Source organism: Microcaecilia unicolor, chromosome 4 (genome assembly GCF_901765095.1).
Source record: "Microcaecilia unicolor chromosome 4, aMicUni1.1, whole genome shotgun sequence".
Taxonomy (NCBI): Eukaryota; Metazoa; Chordata; class Amphibia; order Gymnophiona; family Siphonopidae; genus Microcaecilia; species Microcaecilia unicolor.
Genome location: NC_044034.1, coordinates 172,726,764 through 172,746,960, shown reverse-complemented (window position 1 = coordinate 172,746,960; position 20,197 = coordinate 172,726,764). Strand labels below are relative to the sequence as shown.

Sequence of the window (20,197 nt, the reverse complement as noted above, 5' to 3'; positions counted from 1 at the left end):
TTGAAGTGGTTCAGAGAAAAGCAACAAAAATGGAAGGGGGTTTACATAACAAGACACACATGGAGAGGCTTGCTGACCTAAACATGTACACCCAGAAGGAAGAGAGAAACAGGGAGGATGTGATACAGACGTTCAAATATTAATTTGAAAGGTATTCATTCACAAACAAACCTTTTCCAGAGACGGGAAGATGGTAGAACTAGAGGGCATTAAATGAAGTTGAAAGGGGGGAGACTCAGGAATAATATCAGGAAGTATTTTTTCACTGAGAGGGTGGTAGATGCCTGGAATGCCCTCCAACAGGACGTAGTGGACATGAAAACGGTCCAAAATGCATTGGACAAACACAAAGGAATCCTGTTTAGAAGGATCGGATCCAAAGAAGCTTAGGGGAGATTAGGTAGGAAAGACAGTGCTGGGCTGACTTCTACAGTCTGTGCCCTGATGGAGGCTGAATTAGATTTGGGTGGACAGGAGTAGAACTTTTCAGGGGCTTTTGACAACATCAGAAATTTTAGAACAAGGCCAGTGCCGGGGCATACTTCTACGGTTGATGCTCTAAAAATGGCAAGGATAAATCAAGAACAGGTATATATACCATATGAAATGATTATCTTGTTGGGCACACTGGATGGACCATACAGGTCTTTATCTGCTGCTATCTACTATGTTACTACTATGCAACTACCCAAGCAATTAAGGTACTTAGAAGATTATCTGAGATTTCGTAAACTACAAAAGGCTTTTCTATTAAGTACACATCTTATCAAAAGACAATAAACTAATGTTGCCATCTCTCATTTGTTTTTAACTTAACCAATACTCTAGCCTAGCTTCATGAAAAACACTCAATTATTCCTAAGATGTTAATCATTTATCACATTTTTTATGTTTTTCTTGAATGTAAGCCACATTGAACCTTAGCTTGTTCGGGATAATGTGGGATACAAATGTCAAATAAACAAACTAGAAATAGATTTGTCATTTCTTTTTTTATATAAACAATTCTAATTTGTCTTGTTGGGCAGACTGGATAGACCATGCAGGTCTTTTTCTGCCATCATCTACTATGTTACTACGTAATCTAAATAAAGGCAGATATATCAACCTGGGCTTTATTTTGTAACTCAAAATGGGTTTTCTAACCCATACTGACCTCAGGCATGTTGCCAGACCTCAGATTATTGGGGGGGGGGGGGGGGCACAAACTTTTGCCCATGCACACCTATATACCCAGGGCTTCTGCTGGCATGCTTAAGGACCCCTGCCAGCTAAAGCAGCAAACCATACCTCAGTTTTGGAGTTGGCCAGGCCCCCATGTGGCTATGCCACTAACTGACCTCAAGATCCCTTCTGGACCTTTCACTCCACATCCCACAGAGAAATACCTACAAGTTAGAACAGTGGGTGTGAACCACGAAGCTAGGGTTCAATCCCCATTCACGCTCCCTGAGTAACCCTTCATTGTCGCAGGTACAAATGTATAGTGCAAGCCCTCTGGCATCATGGAAATACCTACTGCACCTGAACTAAATCCAGTAAACAGTTAAAGACATGACAACACAGAAAGTGCTGTGTGATCAGACTATGAGTCCACTGAGCCTAGTATCGCATCTTCAGCAGCAGTCAATACAGGTCTCTTACAGAAGTATTGCCATACTGGGAAAAACCAAAGGTCCATCAAGCCCAGCATCCTGTTTCCAACAGTGGCCAATCCAGGTCACAAATTCCTGGCAAGATCCCCCCAAAAAGTACAAAACATTCTATACTGCTAATCCCAGAAATAGTGGATTCTCCCCAAGTCCATTTAATAATTGTCTATGGACTTCTTCTTTAGGAAGCCGTCCAAACCTTTTTTAAACTCCACTAAGTTAACCACCTTTACCACATTCTCCGGCAACGAATTCCAGAGTTTAATTACACATTGAGTGAATAAAATATTTTCTCTGATTCGTTTTAAATTTACTACATTGTAGCTTCATTGCATGCCCCCTAGTCCTAGTATTTTTGGAAAGCATAAACAGATGCTTCACATCTACCTGTTCCACTCCACTCATTATTTTATAGACCTCTATCATATCTCCCCTCAGCCGCCTTTTCTCCAAGCTGAAGAGCACTAGCCACTTTAGTCTTTCCTCATAGGGAAGTTGTCCCATCCCCTTTATCATTTTCGTCGTCCTTCTCTACACCTTTTCTAATTCCACTATATCTTTTTAGAGATACAGTGACCAGAATTTAACACAATATTCGAGGTGCAGTCGCACCATGGTGCAATACAAAGGCATTATAACATCCTCATTTTTGTTTTCCATTCCTTTCCTAATAATACCTAACATTCTACTTTCTTTCTTAGCCGCAGCAGCACACTGAGCAGAAGGTTTCAATGTATCATCAACGAAGACACCTAGATCCCTTTCTTGGTCCGTGACTCCTAACGTGGAACCTTGCATGACATAGCTATAATTCGGGTTCCTCTTTCCCACATGCATCACTTTGCACTTGCTCACATTAAATGTCATCTGCCATTTAGACGCCCAGTCTCGTAAGGTCCTCTTGTAATTTTTCACAATCCTCTCACGATTTAATGACTTTGAATAACTTTCTGTCATCAGCAAATTTAATTACCTCACTAGTTACTCCCATCTATAGGTCATTTATAAATATGTTAAAAAGCAGCGGTCCCAGCACAGACCCCTGGGGAACCCCACTAACTACCCCTCTCCATTGAGAATATAGACCATTTAACCCTACTCTCTGTTTTCTATCTTTTAACCAGTTTTTAATCCACAATAGAACACTGCCTCCTATCCCATGACTCTCCAATTTCCTCCGGAGTCTTTCATGAGGTACTTCAACAAACGCCTCTTAAAAATCCAGATACATAATATCAACCAGCTCACCTTTATCCACGTTTGTTCACCCGTTCAAAGAAATGTAGTAGATTGGTGAGGCAAGATTTCCCTTCACTAAATCCATGTTGAATGTCTCATTAATCCATGCTTTTGAGTATGCTCTGTAATTTTGTCCTTTATAATAGTCTCTACCATTTTGCCCGGCACCGACGTCAGACTCACCATTCTATAATTTCCCGGATCTCCTCTGGAACCTTTTTTAAAAATTGGCATTACATTGGCCACCCTCCAATCTTGCGGTACCACACTCGTTTGTAAGGATAAATTACATATTACTAACAATAACTCCACCAGTTCATTTTTCAGTTCTATCAGTACTCTGGGATGAATACCATCCGGTCCAGGAGATTTGCTACTCTTCAGTTTGGAGAACTGCCCCATTACATCCTCCAGGTTTACAGAGAATTAATTGTTTCTCCGACTTGTCAGCTTCAAATACCATTTCTGGCACTGGTATCCCACCCAAATCTTCCTCAATGAAGCTCAAAGCAAAGAATTCATTTAATCTCTCCGCTATGGCTTTGTCTTCTCTCAGCGCCCCTTTTACTCCTTGGTCATCTAGCGATCCAACCGATTCTTTTGCCGGCTTCCTGCTTTTAATATGCCTAAAAAACAATTTCCTATGTGTTTTGGCCTCCAACGCAATCTTTTTGCCAAAGTCCCTCTTATAAGCGCTTTGCATTTGACTTGACATTCCTTGTGCTGTTTCTTATTATTTTCAGTCAGTTCCTTCTTCCATTTTCTGAAGGATTTTCTTTTAGCTCTAATAGCTTTCTTCACCTCAGTTTTAACCATGCCGGCAGTCTTGGTCTTCCGTCCTCCTTTTTTAATACGTGGAATATATTTGGTAGATCCTGAAGGGACTATCATTCCCTGTTGCTCACTCCCAAATGTAACTTGTGAATTTTCACCACTGATATGACTAATAATTGTTAAATAGACCCCACTCCTAAGAACTTGCCCAAATGTATTTAAATCCTGCTATTCTGCTAGCCTTGACAACATCCTCCAGCAAACACATCCACAGCTTTTGTGCTGACTTTCTTAGATTTGTTTTAAATCTGTTACTTGCCAGTGTCATAACATGACTGACTCCTACTGCTGTTAGTATGTTTTGAAAAAGGATAAATAATTGAAATGAAATGTTTCTAGGGCACCTTGCATCAAACACATTCAAAATGTATTACAGAGCTCGTCCACAACATATACAAATTTCTCAAGTCACTCTCTATTAATGGGTCCTTCACCACTTATGATTTTTCAACCTCTATCATTTTCCCTCTCAGTTAATTATCTATATGATGAAGTGATGCAACATGGTCCCTGGACACTGCTCCAATACTTTTATTAATGCCAGTCAGTCTGTGATTCAAGTTGAGGAATGGAATGTGGTTCTGGGAATACATGGCATCTCTTAATAATGTAGCACCTCCCAAGCACTGGATTACAGTGACAGCACTGGCTTAGTGCCCAGGATTTAGGCAAAGGGCTGAATGGTCAGATAAATCCCAGACCTAATGTGTAAATCCATCTTGTCACACATTTTCAGCTTCAAGAAGTTACTCTGCATTTCACAGCTAAAAGCCAGATCCATCCAACTTACAGATCAGTAAGGGAAAGACCTCATTACCCTGGACAATGGACTATTTAAAAGCAATACATTTGGTGGCCAGCTTTCTTTGACGATAGAGAATCTGCCAAGACCAAGCTGTTCAGACTGGCTGACCAGAGATTATTTTCAATAAATTAAATAAATAAATATCAGGCACTATCATATCTAGTGCTAGTGAGTACAATGTGAGTCCAATCTGGTTGGAAAACCTTTGGCCACATTAACTTCATGCATCTTGAAACAGGTTTTAGCTCATCACGTCATGTTCTTATTGTAGAATGTGTTGCTGGAAAACCCTCAGTAACTACCACAAAACCTCTCAACCCAGTTCTCAACCCAGTCCTTGGGGCACACCCAGGCAGTCAGGTTCAGCATACACACAATGAATACAAATGTATTTAATTTACAATGCTTGATATACCGCAACACATCCATGCATGGCGTCTCTGCAGTGTACAACAATTAAAACAAGTTAAAAAAATAGAAAAAAATTAAAAGCACAGAAGGGAACAGGCAGGTAGGGAAAGGGTGAAGGGGAGAAGGCAGCTGATTACCTCACTCTCTGCTCCATCCACATCCTTATTCCCCACCCTACCCCCTATCAAATAGGTGAGAGACTAACACACTTTTTGGTTTTCTATCCTTGACAGCCCATGCTTACATTCAAGGAGCTTTGTGTCCTGGTTGGCAGCTCTCTTCACCCACCCCTAGTTATGACCCTGCCAACCACCACTGTATTCTATTCATAGGCGTCAACATTTCTAAATGATTGGAAGCACCAATACAATTTTTTTAAAATTTTTGTTACATTTGTACCCCACGCTTTCCCACTCATGGCAGGCTCAATGCGGCTTACATGGGGCAATGGAGGGTTAAGTGACTTGCCCAGAGTCACAAGGAGCTGCCTGTGCCTGAAGTGGGAATCGAACTCAGTTCCTCAGGACCAAAGTCCACCACCCTAACCACTAGGCCTATCCTCCACTCCACTCCACAATGTATTACCCCTCCCTGGATGCAATAAAGGAGCTTACTCTATTGGATGCTCAGTACCTACAGAGCTAGCTCCTAAGATTATATTCATGATGGGGAATTCTTTCTGGATTTTTCTTTCTTAGGTTTAAATCATTCTTCTGCCTTCAAGCAGCAGGCCGCTCCTCTAGCAAAATGCCACAGGCCAGTTTGGGTCCACTGGGAAACAGTAATCGTAACAGGATCAAATCTGAGCTAATGTCTTGAGTAAAGTCACTAAGGAAATCTACTGTATCAGCATTTAATTTTCAAAAGGGCAACTATGATAAAATGAGAAAAATGGTTAAAAAGAAGCTAAATTAGGACTTTAAATCCAGCATAGCACTGTTTAAAAATGCCATCTTGGAAGCCCGGATCAGATGTATTCTACATATTAATAAAGATAGAAATAAGAGGAAACGACAGCCAGCATGGTTAAAAGGTGAAGTGAAAGAGGCTATTAAAGCCAAAAGAACATCTTTCAAAAAACGGAGAAAGGATCCAAATGAAGAAAATAAGCAGCAACATAAGCACTGGCAAGTTAGATGCAAAGCATTGATAAAGAAAGCAAAGAGAGAATAGGAAGCGAAACTTGCCACAGAAGCAAAAACTCGTAGTAATAGTACATCAGAAGCAGAAAGCCTGTGAGGAATGTGTGGAACTGCTTGATCATGAAGAAGCAAAAGGGGCACTCAGGAAGGACAAGGCCATAGTGGAGAGACAATGAATTCTTTGTTCCGCTCTTTAGTGATGATGATGTAAGAGATCTACCTGAACCAGAAATGGCTTTCAAGAGTGATGATGAGGAGGAACTGAAAGAAATCTCAGTGAGACCTGGAAGACGTACTGAGCTACGTCAACAAATTAAAAAGTAGCAAATCACCTGGACTGGGTGCTAAGCACCCCAGGGTACTGAAAAAAACTCGAAACATGAAATTGCTGACCTATTAGTGACCTGTAATCTGTCATTGAAATCATCCATAGTACCTGAAGATTGTAGGATGGCCAATTTAACACTGATCTTTAAAAAGGATTCCAGGGGTGATGCAGGAAATTACAGACTGGTAAGCCCAACTTCAGTGCCAGGCACAATTGTGGTAACTATTATAAAGAATACAACTACTGCGTGCATAGACAAACATGGTTTAATGGAACAGAGTCAAGAGACGTCATGCCTCACCAATTTGTAAGACAATTTGAGCTTACATTTTGTTCATCCTCCCCTTTCATATCACTAATGGAGTTCTGCCCCTCCTTCCCTATTACTTTCTGTCTTATGAGGAATCACCTTTTCCACCCCTCTTTATATAGACTGTAAGCCACCTAGATGGCTTGTCCACACAGCAGGATAATAAATATCAAAACTTGAACTTGAAATCGTTGAAGGTGTGAATAAAACATGTGGATAAAAGTGAGCCGGTTGATGTAGTATATCTAGATTTTCAGAAAGCTTTTGATAAAGTCCTTTATGGAACACTCCTGAGAAAATTAAAAAGCCATGGGACAGGAAGGGTCCACCTCAGGAGTCAGCACCCAAGAAATGCATCTGATGTCATTGTAGACAATACGGTGAAATCTTCTGCAGTGGTGGTCAAAAAAGCCAACAGGATGCTAGGAATTATCAGGAAAGGGATCCAAAACAGACAAAAGAATATTATAATGCCTATGTATCACTCCATGGCGAATGCAATTCTGGACATTGTATCTCAAAAGAGATAACGGAATTAGAAAAGATTCAAAGAAGAGAGATCAAAATGATAAAGGGAATGGAATTCCTCTCATATGAGGAACGGCTAAAGAGGTTAGCGCTCTTCAACTTGGAAAACAGAGGACTGAGGGAGAATATGATTGAGGTCTACAAAATCCTGAGTGGTGTAGAACGGGTAAAAGTAAATTGATTTTTTACTCTTTCAAAAGGGTACAAAGGCCTGGGGACACTCAATGAAGTTACATGGTAATACTTTTAAAACGAATAGGAGGAAATATTTGTTCACTCCATGAATAGTTCAGCTCTGGACCTCATTGCCAGAAGATGTTATAGCAGTTAGCATATCTGGTTTAAATAAAAAAAGGTTTGGACAAGTACTTGGAGGGAAAGTCCATATTCTGCAGATAGACGTGAGGGAAGCCACTGCTTGCCCTGGAGATCTATGGCATAGAATCTTGCTACTATCTGGGATTCTTTCAGGTACTTCTGACCTGATTGGCCACTGTTAGAAAAAGGATACTGGGCTAGATGGACCACTGGTCTGACCCAGTATGGCTATTCTTATGTTCAACTGAAGACATCTGGTGTTACTGTAAAGAACTACCTGGAACTCCCTCAGTGTGTTAGGGGAGGAAGGGAGAAGACCAGTATTCAAGAATGGTCTCCCTTGGAAATAGTGGCTGGCTAAAAGAATTGTACTGGTACTTTTCACACAGCTGTGCACAAGTCTGCCCCTGAGTCAAAAGTTCCATCTAGCCTGGAGTGTGAGTCCTTTTTTGTAATGCTTATGATACAACTTGAATATAAATATAGCTTATGATGATAAGACACAAGATGCAAAACCAAGATTCATGGGGGGGGGGGGAACATGCTTGTGGTTCTGATTAGGTCCCTAAATGGTTCAGTCAGGTCTCTTTTCTTTCAAAACCATGATTGCTAATAATGATGGGAAACACTGCAGACGTTACCAGGGCTTATGCATTTCTTACATGGGGGATTTACACATACTTAATGTTTTAAAGCTTGCTTCAAAAAAAGAAATTAAACTTGCATTCAATGTTTTGTTAAAGCCATGTAACTAATTCCAGTAGGAAAACTGCTTAGTATCCTGCTGTTATGCCTGTATCAACAAGCAGGTCTCAATTCTTCTGCCCCGCTGGCACCAGGGAAATCAGCCGCAACTAATCTGTTTGCATCATCTAGACTGACTCTCACTGGTGAATCAGGGGGATTAGTTCCAGAGAACCAGCTGCTGTTCATAAAACCAGTTTCTCCAAAGGTAATATCACAGCATGAAAACTAAATATGAGTCATGGTGAATTGAGCAAAACCAATATAAGAACATAAGACATGCCATGTTGTGTTAGATCAAAGGTTCATTGAGCCCAACATCAAAGGTTCATTGAGTCCAGCATCCTGTCTCCAACAATGGCTAACCCAAGTCATCAGGAAATACCTGTGGAAATGGCAATTTATGTAATGTTTTTATATGTTTGCATTTCTTGATTATATATATTTTTATGATACCTTAATTTGTGTACATGAAAGTTGAGTGCCGCTTTGGTCCAGGCTGATTATAAAATCAATAACAGCAGTATGAAAGGAGCAATCACACAGGAAAAGGTCCTATGAGAAATACTTTACTCAAGTGAGGTCTACAAAAAAACCCAACGCTGGCCGTGTTTCGCCCACGCAAGCTCTGCATCAGGGGCTAAAGTAACTGAGCAGTTACCAAGGAGGTAAAGTTGCTTGTAAACACTGCTTGATTAGCCCCTGACACAGCCCTTGAGTGGGTGAACCATGGCCAGTGTTGGGCTTTTTTTTATGGACCTCACATGAATAAAGCATTTATTAAAGGATCTTTTCTTGTGTGATTTGCTCCTTTCATACCGCTGTTTTGGATCTTGTGGATCGCTTGCCCTGCTGTTTCCTTATAAAAATCAATAAGCCATAGCCATCAAACTAGCAGATCCCACAGAGTAGAGCAATTCCTTGCTGCTCACCCCAAAGGATAAATGGTGGCTTTCGCAAATCTATCTAGCTAAAATTATTTGTGGACTTTTCCTCTAGGGACTTTTCCAAACCCCTTTTAAAAACCAGCTATATTTGATGTCTTGGCTACGTCCTCTGGCAACAAATTCTACAGCTTGATTGTTCGTTCAGTTTAAAACAAACACTTTCTTCAATTAGTTTTACATCTGTACCTTCTAGTTTTGTGGTGTCCCCTAGTCCTGAATGACTAAAACTGTTCAACCCCATTCACAGTTTTATAGGCTTCTATCACATCCTCTCTCACTCTTCTCTTTTCCAAGCTGCAGAATCCCACCCCATTTCATTACAAATGTGCTCCATCCCCAGATAAAGTCCTAGGGTTCCATAACCTGCTCCATCAGATGACCAGATAATACCAGAAAAAAATCACTATAATAACTGCCAGGAAAATATGCAGGTAGCAAGACCTGAAAAGAGGAGAAACATTTTAAAAAGCTAAAAAAACAGTAGAATAAAAGGCATGACCTTTATCCTAGAATAAAGTGTGATCATTCACACCCAGCAAAGTCCAGCCTAACATGATTAGAGCAAAAAACATGAAGTCACAGGTAAAGGTTCAGGGACGACCAACGCCGATATTTTACTGCACTTCTAGGATCTGTTTGAGACATATCCAGCCACACACAGGAACCAATGGAAAACCAATAGCGAAATGATTAGCCACCCATGACCAGAAGAGCATTCTGTATTGTGAGGAACGTTTTTCATTGTAACAAGTGGTACTGCAGCTTTACTGGGAATGTGCATCAGTATTAAATATAGATATAAGAATAAATATGTCAGAGGAGGACCATAAGGCCCAGCTGGTCCGCCCATGTTCATTTATTTATTTCCTATATTTTCCCTCCACAATTCTGAGTTCAATGTAGCTAAGAAGCTAAAAAGAAGTCATTACAAAATATGAAACAAAATACATAAACCCACACATCAATAAGGAAAGAATCGTAAATATATAACAAATTCAATAATAAAGCATAATGGGGAGAATGGAAGGGGGGCGATTAGGCACCAGGATCAATTGACAGAAATGTTTTGAAAAGGAAAGATTTCAAACACTTTAAAAAAAAACCAAGTAATCATGTTGAGATCTTCTATTTTTCAGCAAGGAATTCCACCATTTAGTACCGTGGTATAAAAAAGTAGCTGAATATATAGATTTATAAACTATTTTCTTTCAGTCAGGAAAATGAAGATGCAGGTAGTCTCTTGCACCAAAGATTGAACTGTGAGAAGGCAAAGTAACAAGGGACAACATGTAGTTTGGGGAAATACTATACAAAATCTGAATTATGAGAGCACAAGAGTTTGAATACAATCCTGGCCCTAATGGGAAGCCAATGCAAATGTATCGGAACATATCATTCCTGGTCTAGTGCCATAGACCCCAGTTCATCACTGGCTTTGCTCTCATTCAATGAAGTTCCAAGCAAAGGGTTGGCTATGCCACATTATGTTCTGTATGCAATTATTAAAGTAATTCGCACCTCTGTCACCTTGCCATAATCATGGAATGTTGCCTTATACGACTATGAAAATTCTACACAACAGTGCTGAATCAGGAAGCTTCTCTTGAGAACACACAGATTTTCAGTCTTTGTTTAACTGAAGCTTATACTATTAAATGACACATTTGTTATATAAGGAAAGGTGTTGAATTATATGTATTTCTACTTTTTCTGTTGACCTTTAATCTACATAATGTGGATTCTAAATACCAGTGAAGATGAGGGTACATATGATATCTTGTGCCAATGGCACATGAGAGGCTGAGAACCACTGCACAAATCTATTTGACTACAGTAAATATTAAGCCTGAAACTAATAAAACAAGTTTACTTGAAACTAAGTAAATTACAAAGAATAACCACAGGAAAATACAATCAACGCATCTTAATTCTAGAGAATCACCTTGAAGATGGATAAACAAAGTTACAGCCCACCCATAAATACCACGAGAACACAATAACAGAAGAGCAACCCCTTATCCTTTAATCTTAGCAATTTGCTGAAGACCTGCTAAGAACACCGATCTCTCTATTTGCTATTTATCTACAGCAACAAGGGACTTTGTGGCCTGAAATTTCCTTAAACCAGAAAAAGAGGGCAAAAACGACCAATCTCACAGTTTAAGTGATATTACAAAAAAAAGAGAAGTTCTAACACAGTAATCCGACACTAACATCAACAAATAATAGTCAAACTATGCTATAAAGGGCATCAAACTACATTTTTCAAAGAAAAAGTTACAGGAACTTCTATGGGATAAAGCCCGCCACTAAGTCCAAAGTTCCCAGTGCAAATCCAATCATGACCAACATTTAAGGAGCAGAATGTATTTCTAAAAATGAAATATTTTTCCTCTTTATTGTAATTATTGTAACCCTTCATCAACTAATTTTCTAGTGCCCTGTATCACTGAAGTCTTCTGTTGCCACTCTCATATAGCATAGAACCCCCTACCCGCACAAGCTTCCTTTCTGAAAATGAGGCGCTGCCGTGATAACTTGCAGCAAAGAGCAGCCACCAATGAAAACAAAAACAGAAAATAAGCCACACCTACTTCCTGAGAAGTTTGGCTTCATTTTGAAATATATACCACCCACAGTATTAACTCTCTCACGTCCTCTGGAAAGAAGTACTGATAAGGTTGAAACAAATATTTAATTATAAAATGGCCACCTCTATCCCAACAGGGGGCAGGAAGGCATTCACAAATGGTCTGCTATGTTGTCCTGGGGTATTTATACATTTAGGGCTGGATTCGGTAAATGGCACCCAAAGATAGATGCCGGAAAGATCCGTGCTAAACTCGTTTTCTATAAAGGGCAGTCCACGCCAGCACCCTTTATAAAATAGTGCTTAGCGCCGACTCCAGTGCCCCACTTTAGGCGTGAGGACTTACATGACTGCTGAAACCTGGTGTAAAACACTTGCACCCTACTGATGGTAATTGTGCATACAAATGATCCTACAACACTGTGCCTAAATTTTTATAATGCCCCTGATCTGCCTATGCCCCCTTTTCAGTTGTGCGCTAGACAATTTAGATGTGCTGCGTTATAAAATAGTGCACAGGCAAATCCACACGCAAATCCCAATTAACGCCAATTAAATTCAATAATTATTAACAGCTTGTTAACTAAGATGTTTGGGCATGGATCCGAGATCCATGCTCAAATTCGGGAGCCCAAATTCGGCTGCATATATAGAATCTGGAGGTTAACGCACCTGGTTCCTTTTGTTGTCTTCTCCTTTTATAGATGTAATGACTGTTTCAGAATAGATGGTGGATCCAGTTTTGTTATCTGTCAGCTAAGTAAGATAAAAGAGAAATAAGATAAATTGAGAAGTTCCGAGAAAAGAGGACATTTTTCTGGTAAGTGAACACTATTTTGCTTTGTGCTTTGGGAACTTAAAGATTGGGGTTTAAAGGACGAATTATAGGTTAGTGATAGGCAAAATTTCCATAGTCTTTTTCACTTAGTTTTAAAAACTTTGTACCACAGCATTGACAGATAGAATCTAGCAGGCACTGCAGGATCTAGTTTAGTCTTCCCACCCACCCTTCCCCAACACCCGCCCAGCCCTAGGACAACTCTTCATTTATAGCCAGTTATTGTAATTAGGGTAACAAGCAAGGAGTGCTCTTACAGAGTTTTAAATACATTTCATTACCATCTAAGAAGGAAACACTAAATAAATCATACAATATAATATATAAGCTAAAAGACACTTTTATATTAGGCTAATATCCTTAATACTGCAGCAGGTTTTAAATTATTGAAAAACTCAAAAATACTAAGATGGAGTCAACAGTCCAGCATCGAGATGGGTGCTATCCAGTCTTTTGCATTGAGTGTCACATGTATGATTATCTCCCAGTTGGTGAGATGTCATATGTGTGTGCCCGATGCAAATAGCTCCTAGCTCTCAGAGAACATGTCCGTTCTCTTGAGGCTAAAGTAGCAGAGTTGGTGGAGCTGAGGGAGACAGACAGGTACATAGAGGAGACCTACAGGGATTGGTGGAGCTGAGGGAGACATAGAGGAGACCTACAGGGATGTTGTAGAGAAGTCCCACCTCCAGTCTGGTTGCCCCTATGCTACCGTGGAGGAGGGAGGTCTCCTAGAAGGAGAGCATCACCCTAGTGAAGCAGGAAGTACTCCTGTAGCCAGGACCTGCCCACCAGGGGATGTACTATCCTCTCGCACCGAGGATATGTCTCCAAGTGCTGCCCGGGAGGGAAAGGTTAGGACAGCTATTCTAGTTGGTGATTTGATCATTAGACATATAGATAGCTGGGTGGCTGGTGGACATGAGGATCGCCTGGTGACTTGCCTGCCTGGTGCGAAGGTGGCGGACCTCACGCGTCACCTAGATAGGATTTTAGATAGTGCTGGGGAGCAGCCAGCTGTCTTGGTACATGTGGGTACCAATGACATAGGAAAATGTGGGAGAGAGGTTCTGGAAACCAAATTTAGGCTCTTAGGTAGAAAGCTCAAATCCAGATCATCAAAGGTAGCATTTTCTGAAATGCTACTGTTCCACGCGCAGGGCCCAAATGAAAGGCAGAGCTCCGGAGTCTCAATGCGTGGATGAGACGATGGTGCAGGGAGGAGGGTTTTAGATTTGTTAGGAACTGGGCAACATTCTGGGGAAGAGGGAGCGCATTCCGAAAGGATGGGCTCCACCTTAACCAGGGTGGGACCAGGCTGCTGGTGTCAGCAATTAAAAAGGAGATACAGCAGCTTTTAAACTAGAAACGGGGGAAGGCCGACAGTCGCTCAAAAGCACATGGTTCGGGATAAGGTATCTTCCAAAGATATCACCAAAACAGGGAAGATAGGGTATCCTGATAGTAAGATTGCAAAAGAGACCGTAGTAGATCAGGTGTCCTTAAATAAAAATCAGACAAAAGATTGCAAATTAATACTGTCAAGTACTAAGCATGATGTAAATAGGAACAACAAACATAGTTTGAATTGTCTATATGCAAATGCCAGGAGCCTAAGAAATAAGATGGGAGAGTTAGAATATATTGCACTAAATGAAAAATTAGATATAATAGGTATCTCTGAGTCCTGGTGGAAGGAGGATAAACAGTGGGACACTGTCATACCGGGGTACAAATTATATCGTAGTGATAGGGTGGATCGAATTGGTGGAGGGGTAGCATTGTATATTAACGAGAGCCTTGAATCAAATAGATTGAAAATTCTGCAGGAAACAAAACACTTCTTGGAATCACTGTGAATTGAAATTCCATGTGTAAAGGGGAAAAGGATAGTGATAGGAGTGTACTACCGTCCGCCTGGCCAGGATGAACTGACGGATGCAGAAATGTTAAAGGAAATTAGGGAAGCACACAAACTGGGCAACATAATAATAGTGACTGTGTAAATGTAATATCGGGGAATGCTAGGGAGGTAAAATTCCTTGATGAAATCAAGGACAGCTTTATGGAGCAGCTGGTACAGGAGCCAACGAGAGAAGGAAAAATTCTAGACCTAGTCCTTAGTGGAGCGCATGATCTGGTGTGGGAGGTAATGGTGCTGGGGCCGCTTGATAACAGTGATCATAATATGATTGGATTTGATATTAGCTTTGACGTAAGTATACATAGGAAATCAAATACGTTAGCGTTCAACTTTAAAAAAGGAGACTATGATAAAATGAGAAAAACGGTGAAAATAAAAACTTGGAGGAGCGGCTGCAAGGGTCAAAAATTGACATCAGGCATGGATGCTGTTCAAAAACACCATCCTGGAAGCCCAGGCCAAATATATTCCGTGTATTAAAAAAGGAGGACGGAAGACCAAACGACAGCCGGCGTAGTTAAAAAGTGAGGTGAAGGAAGCTATTAGAGCTAAAAGAAAATCCTTCAGAAAATGGAAGGAACCGACTGAAAATAATAAGAAACAGCATAAGGAATGTCAAGCCAAATGCAAAGCGCTGATAAGGAAGGCCAAGAGGGACTTCGAATAAAAGATTGCGTTGGAGGCAAAAACACATAGTAAAAATTTTTTTAGGTATATTAAAAGCAGAAAGCCGGCAAACGAATCGGTTGAACCACTAGATGACCGAGGAGTAAAAGAGGCAATCAGGGAAGATAAAGCCGTAGTGGAGAGATTAAATTAATTCTTTGCTTCGGTCTTCACCAAGGAAGATTTGGGTGGGATACCGGTGCCAGAAATGGTATTCGAAGCTGACGAGTCAGAGAATCTTATGAATTCTCTGTAAACCTGGAGGATGTAATGGGGCAGTTCTACAAACTGAAGAGTAGCAAATCTCCTGGACCAGATGGTATTCATCCCAGAGTACTGATAGAACTGAAAAATTAGCTTGCGGAGCTATTGTTAGTAATATGTAATTTATCCTTAAAATCGAGCGTGGTACCAGAAGATTGGAGGGTGGCCAATGTAACGCCGATTTTTAAAAGAGGTTCCAGAGAAGATCCGGGAAATTATAGACCAGTGAGTCTGACGTCGGTGCTGGGCAAAATGGTAGAGATTATTATAAAGAACAAAATTACAGAGCATATTCAAAAGCATGGATTAATGAGACAAAGTCAACATGGATTTAGTGAAGGAAAATCTTGCCTCACCAATCTACTACATTTCTTTGAAGGGGTGAACAAACATGTGGATAAAGGGGAGCCGGTTGATATTGTGTATCTGGATTTTCAGAAGGCGTTTGACAAAGTACCTCATGAAAGACTCCAGAGGAAATTGGAGAGTCATGGGATAGGAGATGGTGTTCTATTCTGGATTAAAAACTGGTTAAAAGATAAAAAAACAGAGTAGGGTTAAATGGTCAGTATTCTCAATGGAGAAGGGTAGTGGGGTTCCCCAGGGGTCTGTGCTGGGACCGCTGCTTTTTAACATATTTATAAATGACCTAGAGATGGGACTAACTAGTGAGGTAATTAAATTTGCTGATGACACAAAGTTATTCAGTCGTTAAATCTGTAAACAAATCGCAGGAGGATTATGAAAAATTACAAGAGGATATTACGAGACTGGGAGACTGGGCGTCTAAATGGCAGATGACTTTAATGTGAGCAAGTGCAATGTGATGCATGTGGGAAAGAGGAACCCGAATTATAGCTACGTCATGCAAGGTTCCAAGTTAGGAGTCACAGACCAAGAAAGGGATCTTGTTATAATGCCTCTGTATCGCTCCATGGTGCGACCGCAACTTGAATATTGTGTTCAGTTCTGGATGCCGTATGTCAAAAAAGATATAGTGGAATTAGAAAAGGTGCAGAGAAGGGCGACTAAAATGATAAAGGGGATGGGACGACTTCCCTATGAGGAAAGGCTGAAGTGGCTAGGGCTCTTCAGCTTGGAGAAAAGGTAGCTGAGGGGAGATATGATAGAGGTCTATAAAATAATGAGTGGAGTTGAACGGGTAGATGTGAAGCGTCTGTTTACGCTTTCCAAAAATACTACAACTAGGGGGCATGCGATGAAGCTACAATGTAGTAAATTTAACATGAATCGGAGAAAAGCTTTCTTCACACAATGTGTAATTAAACTCTGGAATTCGTTGCCAGAGAATGTGGTAAAGGCAAGTTAGCTTAGTGGAGTTTAAAAAAAGGTTTGGACGGCTTCCTAAAGGAAAAGTCCATGCACCATTATTAAATGGACTAGGGGAAAATCCACTATTTCTGGGATATGCAGTATAAAATGTTTTGTACTTTTTGGGGATCTTGCCAGGTATTTGTGACCTGGAATGGCCACTGTTGGAAACAGGATGCTGGGCTTGATGGACCTTTGGCCTTTCCCAGTATGGCAATACTTATGTACTTTTGAGATAACCTACCATTATCAACTGCTCTCTTCTTAAATCCTTGTATTTTACCAAAGCTCTGCAGGTATCGGATTCAGTTATTCAGAAGTTAAATTTAGTAGAATATTGGAGGTTGCACTGTAGGGAAATGTACCTTTTATTCCCCAGCACAGAATTAGCATTCTTGAATCAATTATTTTTTTAATCTCGAGTTCACTGTTACTTCATGTCTGCAAGGTATCTAATGACAGTACTATAGTACCAAGCTGCCCAAGTTTAGAATAACTACTGTCCAGGCTCAAGAACCAACCTTCTTAAGCGCTTTGAGTCAAAAATAGGAAGAACTGCTTTCCAACATGTCATGTCCCCTACCTCAACGCAAGTGGCGTCCTCAGGCTGCTCAGGGTCCCATCGACACGCACACTTGATTGGCACAGCCCTGAGCCGTGTGTGTAGTTCTTCTCTGGCTAAAGGCTCCTTGATGGCTTTGATTTCATGCACCTGGCTCTGCTCTCTCTCTCTGCCTGGCTTCCAGGTTCCTTGATTACTTTGCTTCCACCCACCTGGGTCTGCTCTTCCTCTGCCTGGCTTCCCTTGCTTCTCTCTTCTTGGTCTTCTCTTACCTCCTTCCCCTGCTCTTGTCCTATGGCTGTGCCCCTTCTCCCTGCTGATGTCAGACGCCAGCACTTTATCAGCTGAGTTCTCCCTAGACTCCTTGCTTCGGCTTCTACTTTGGTAGGTGTTATTTGCTCAGTAGTGTGCTTCTCCTCTACTTTGTTCTTCGTTGCTGACTTAGCCTGTACCTGGATTACTCTCGTGTCTGCTGCCTGCCTACTGACTCTGCCTGTGCCTGGATTACTCTCGTGTCTGCTGCCTGCCTCCTGACCCTGCCTGTACCTGGATTACTCTCTTGACCTGCTGCCTGCCTACTGACTCTGCCTGTACCTGGATCATTCTCTTGCCTGCTGCTTGTCTGTTCATCACCCCGCTTCCTGCTCCATCTCGTAAGCCCTGCAGGCCGCCCACACCTAGGGGCTCAACCTCTGGGGAACGGCGGTCAGCTCAGGTGAAACCCGGGGTTGTCCGGCCGGCAAGCAGAACCTGGTCCGAGTACCGGGCTCGGCAGCACTCTACTTGGTACAAGAACTCACAGGTCTGTCAGTAAGCTGAAGCCATGAGTTCGCCGGACAAACCCAACTTGGCGAATTTGGCCCAGGTTCTTCAGCAACAACAGGCCAAGTTGAATCGTCTGTCTGGAGTCCTGCATGACGTTTGTTCCCAGTTGTCTACTTTTCGATTCTAACAGCAAGTTCCTGCTGCACCGTACGGACCAGTTTTACCCACTCCTGGGTTAAGGCTCCCTGAGCCTCCCTGGTTTGATGGTACCCCTTCCGCTTGTCGAGGGTTCCTCAACCAATGTCTTATGTTTAATAAAATGCAACCCGGAGTATTTTCCTCCAATAAACTCAAAATCACTTATATAATCTCCCTGCTCTCCGGACCAGCCCTGGCTTGGGCCTCTCCTCTCTGGGAGCAGCGGGATCCTCTACTCACTGATCTTGGGGAATTTCTTCGCCACTTTAGGTTAGTTTTCGACGTGCCTGGACGTCCCTCCTCGGCAGCCGGAGAACTTCTACAGATTCAACAGATTCAACAAGGCAATTGCTCTGTAGGGGCATATGCTGTAAGCTTTCGAACCCTAGCCTCCGAGGTGAGATGGAACCAGGAGGCCCTCAGGGCCATCTTGTGGCAGGGGTTAATGGCCCGAATCAAAGACGAGTTGGCAGGCTGGGAACTTCCGACCACATTGGATGCCATGATTACTCTCTGCGTCCGTATCGACGTTTGGTTTCAAGAGAGGACACAGGAACGTTCTGCTCAGTGTCAATCACAGAGACCATCTCCTCAGGTATCGCGTCCTTCTTCTCCTAAAGGAGCTACTGGCACCACTTCTGGAATCTCCGAAGAGCCGATGTTATCGGGTGTCATCACCTCTCTGAGAAGGAAAGGGCTCACTGTCGGGACAATCAACTCTGTATCTATTGTGGGCAGGCTGGCCATTTCCTGAGATATTGCCTGAATAAACCGGGAAATGCGTTGTCCCAGGGCCTCTGAAGGGGGTGGCCCTGGGTCGATTCTCACCTCTTCCGGATAATCTTGTCTCCGACCCTATTTTCCTGCGTCGGAAGGAACTTTGTATTAGCACCATGGCTTTGATCGATTCAGGGGCCAGAGGGAATTTTATTGACGCCAGTCTCCTAGTCCAGCTTGGAACTCCCTCAATTGCCTGTAAACCTACGTTACAAGTGACCTTCAGGGACTGACTCTACCCTACTCCATTACCCATGTCACTCGGCCACTGCAGATGCAAGTAGGAATTTTACATAAGGAAGAGATTCAGCTTCTGGTTCTTCCCCGGCCCATCCATCCTGTTTTAGGCCTGCCTTGGTTATGACAACATTCACCAAGTTTCAACTAGACCACTAGCGATATCGACAGTTGGGGTTCCCAATGTTTTGCTTCCTGTCTCATGCCGGTGGTTCCTCCTCAGAGGACTATTTCTGCCTCCCCCGGGGGCCTGCTTCCCTTCCTGTGGAATATCGAGATTTCCAAGATGTTTTCAATGCCCAGGAGGCTGATTCCCTTCCTCCACAGTGTCCATTTGACTGCCCTATCGAATTACTTCCTGGCAAAACACCACCTCGGGATTGGCTGAATACCCTCTCCCGGGAGGAATCTAAAGTCATGCGGGAATACATTCAAGAAAACCTTCAAAAGGGCTTCATCAGACCCTCCTCCTCTCCGGCGGGGGCAGGTTTCTTCTTTGTAACCAAGAAGGATGGCTCTCTGCGACCTTGTATAGACTACTGGTGTCTTGGTAAAGATAGATGCTCCCTGCAGACGGTCGAAAAGTTCTGGAATCAGAGGGAGCGGATACTGGTTCTTAATGGTTATTTCATTAAGACACCAGTTGGATCTCCGAGATGCCTACAATCTGGTCCGAATCTGACATGGGGACGAATGGAAGACTACCTTTAATACCCATGAAGGACATTTCGAATATCTAGTCATGCTATTTGGCCTTTGTAATGAACCTGCGTTCTTTCAGGAATT

At 42.0% G+C, this 20,197-nt stretch overlaps 1 protein-coding gene across 2 annotated transcripts in view; it reads right to left on the bottom strand.

Moving 5' to 3' along the window:
- DKK3 (dickkopf WNT signaling pathway inhibitor 3) overlaps window positions 1-20,197 on the bottom strand; it is an 84,437-nt gene that overhangs the window by 53,306 nt on the left and 10,934 nt on the right. For both annotated transcript variants that reach the window (XM_030200976.1, XM_030200977.1), the window contains exon 4: window positions 12,521-12,604. In XM_030200976.1, the coding sequence (XP_030056836.1) occupies window positions 12,521-12,604 (84 nt within the window). The remainder of the gene's footprint in view (window positions 1-12,520; window positions 12,605-20,197) is intronic.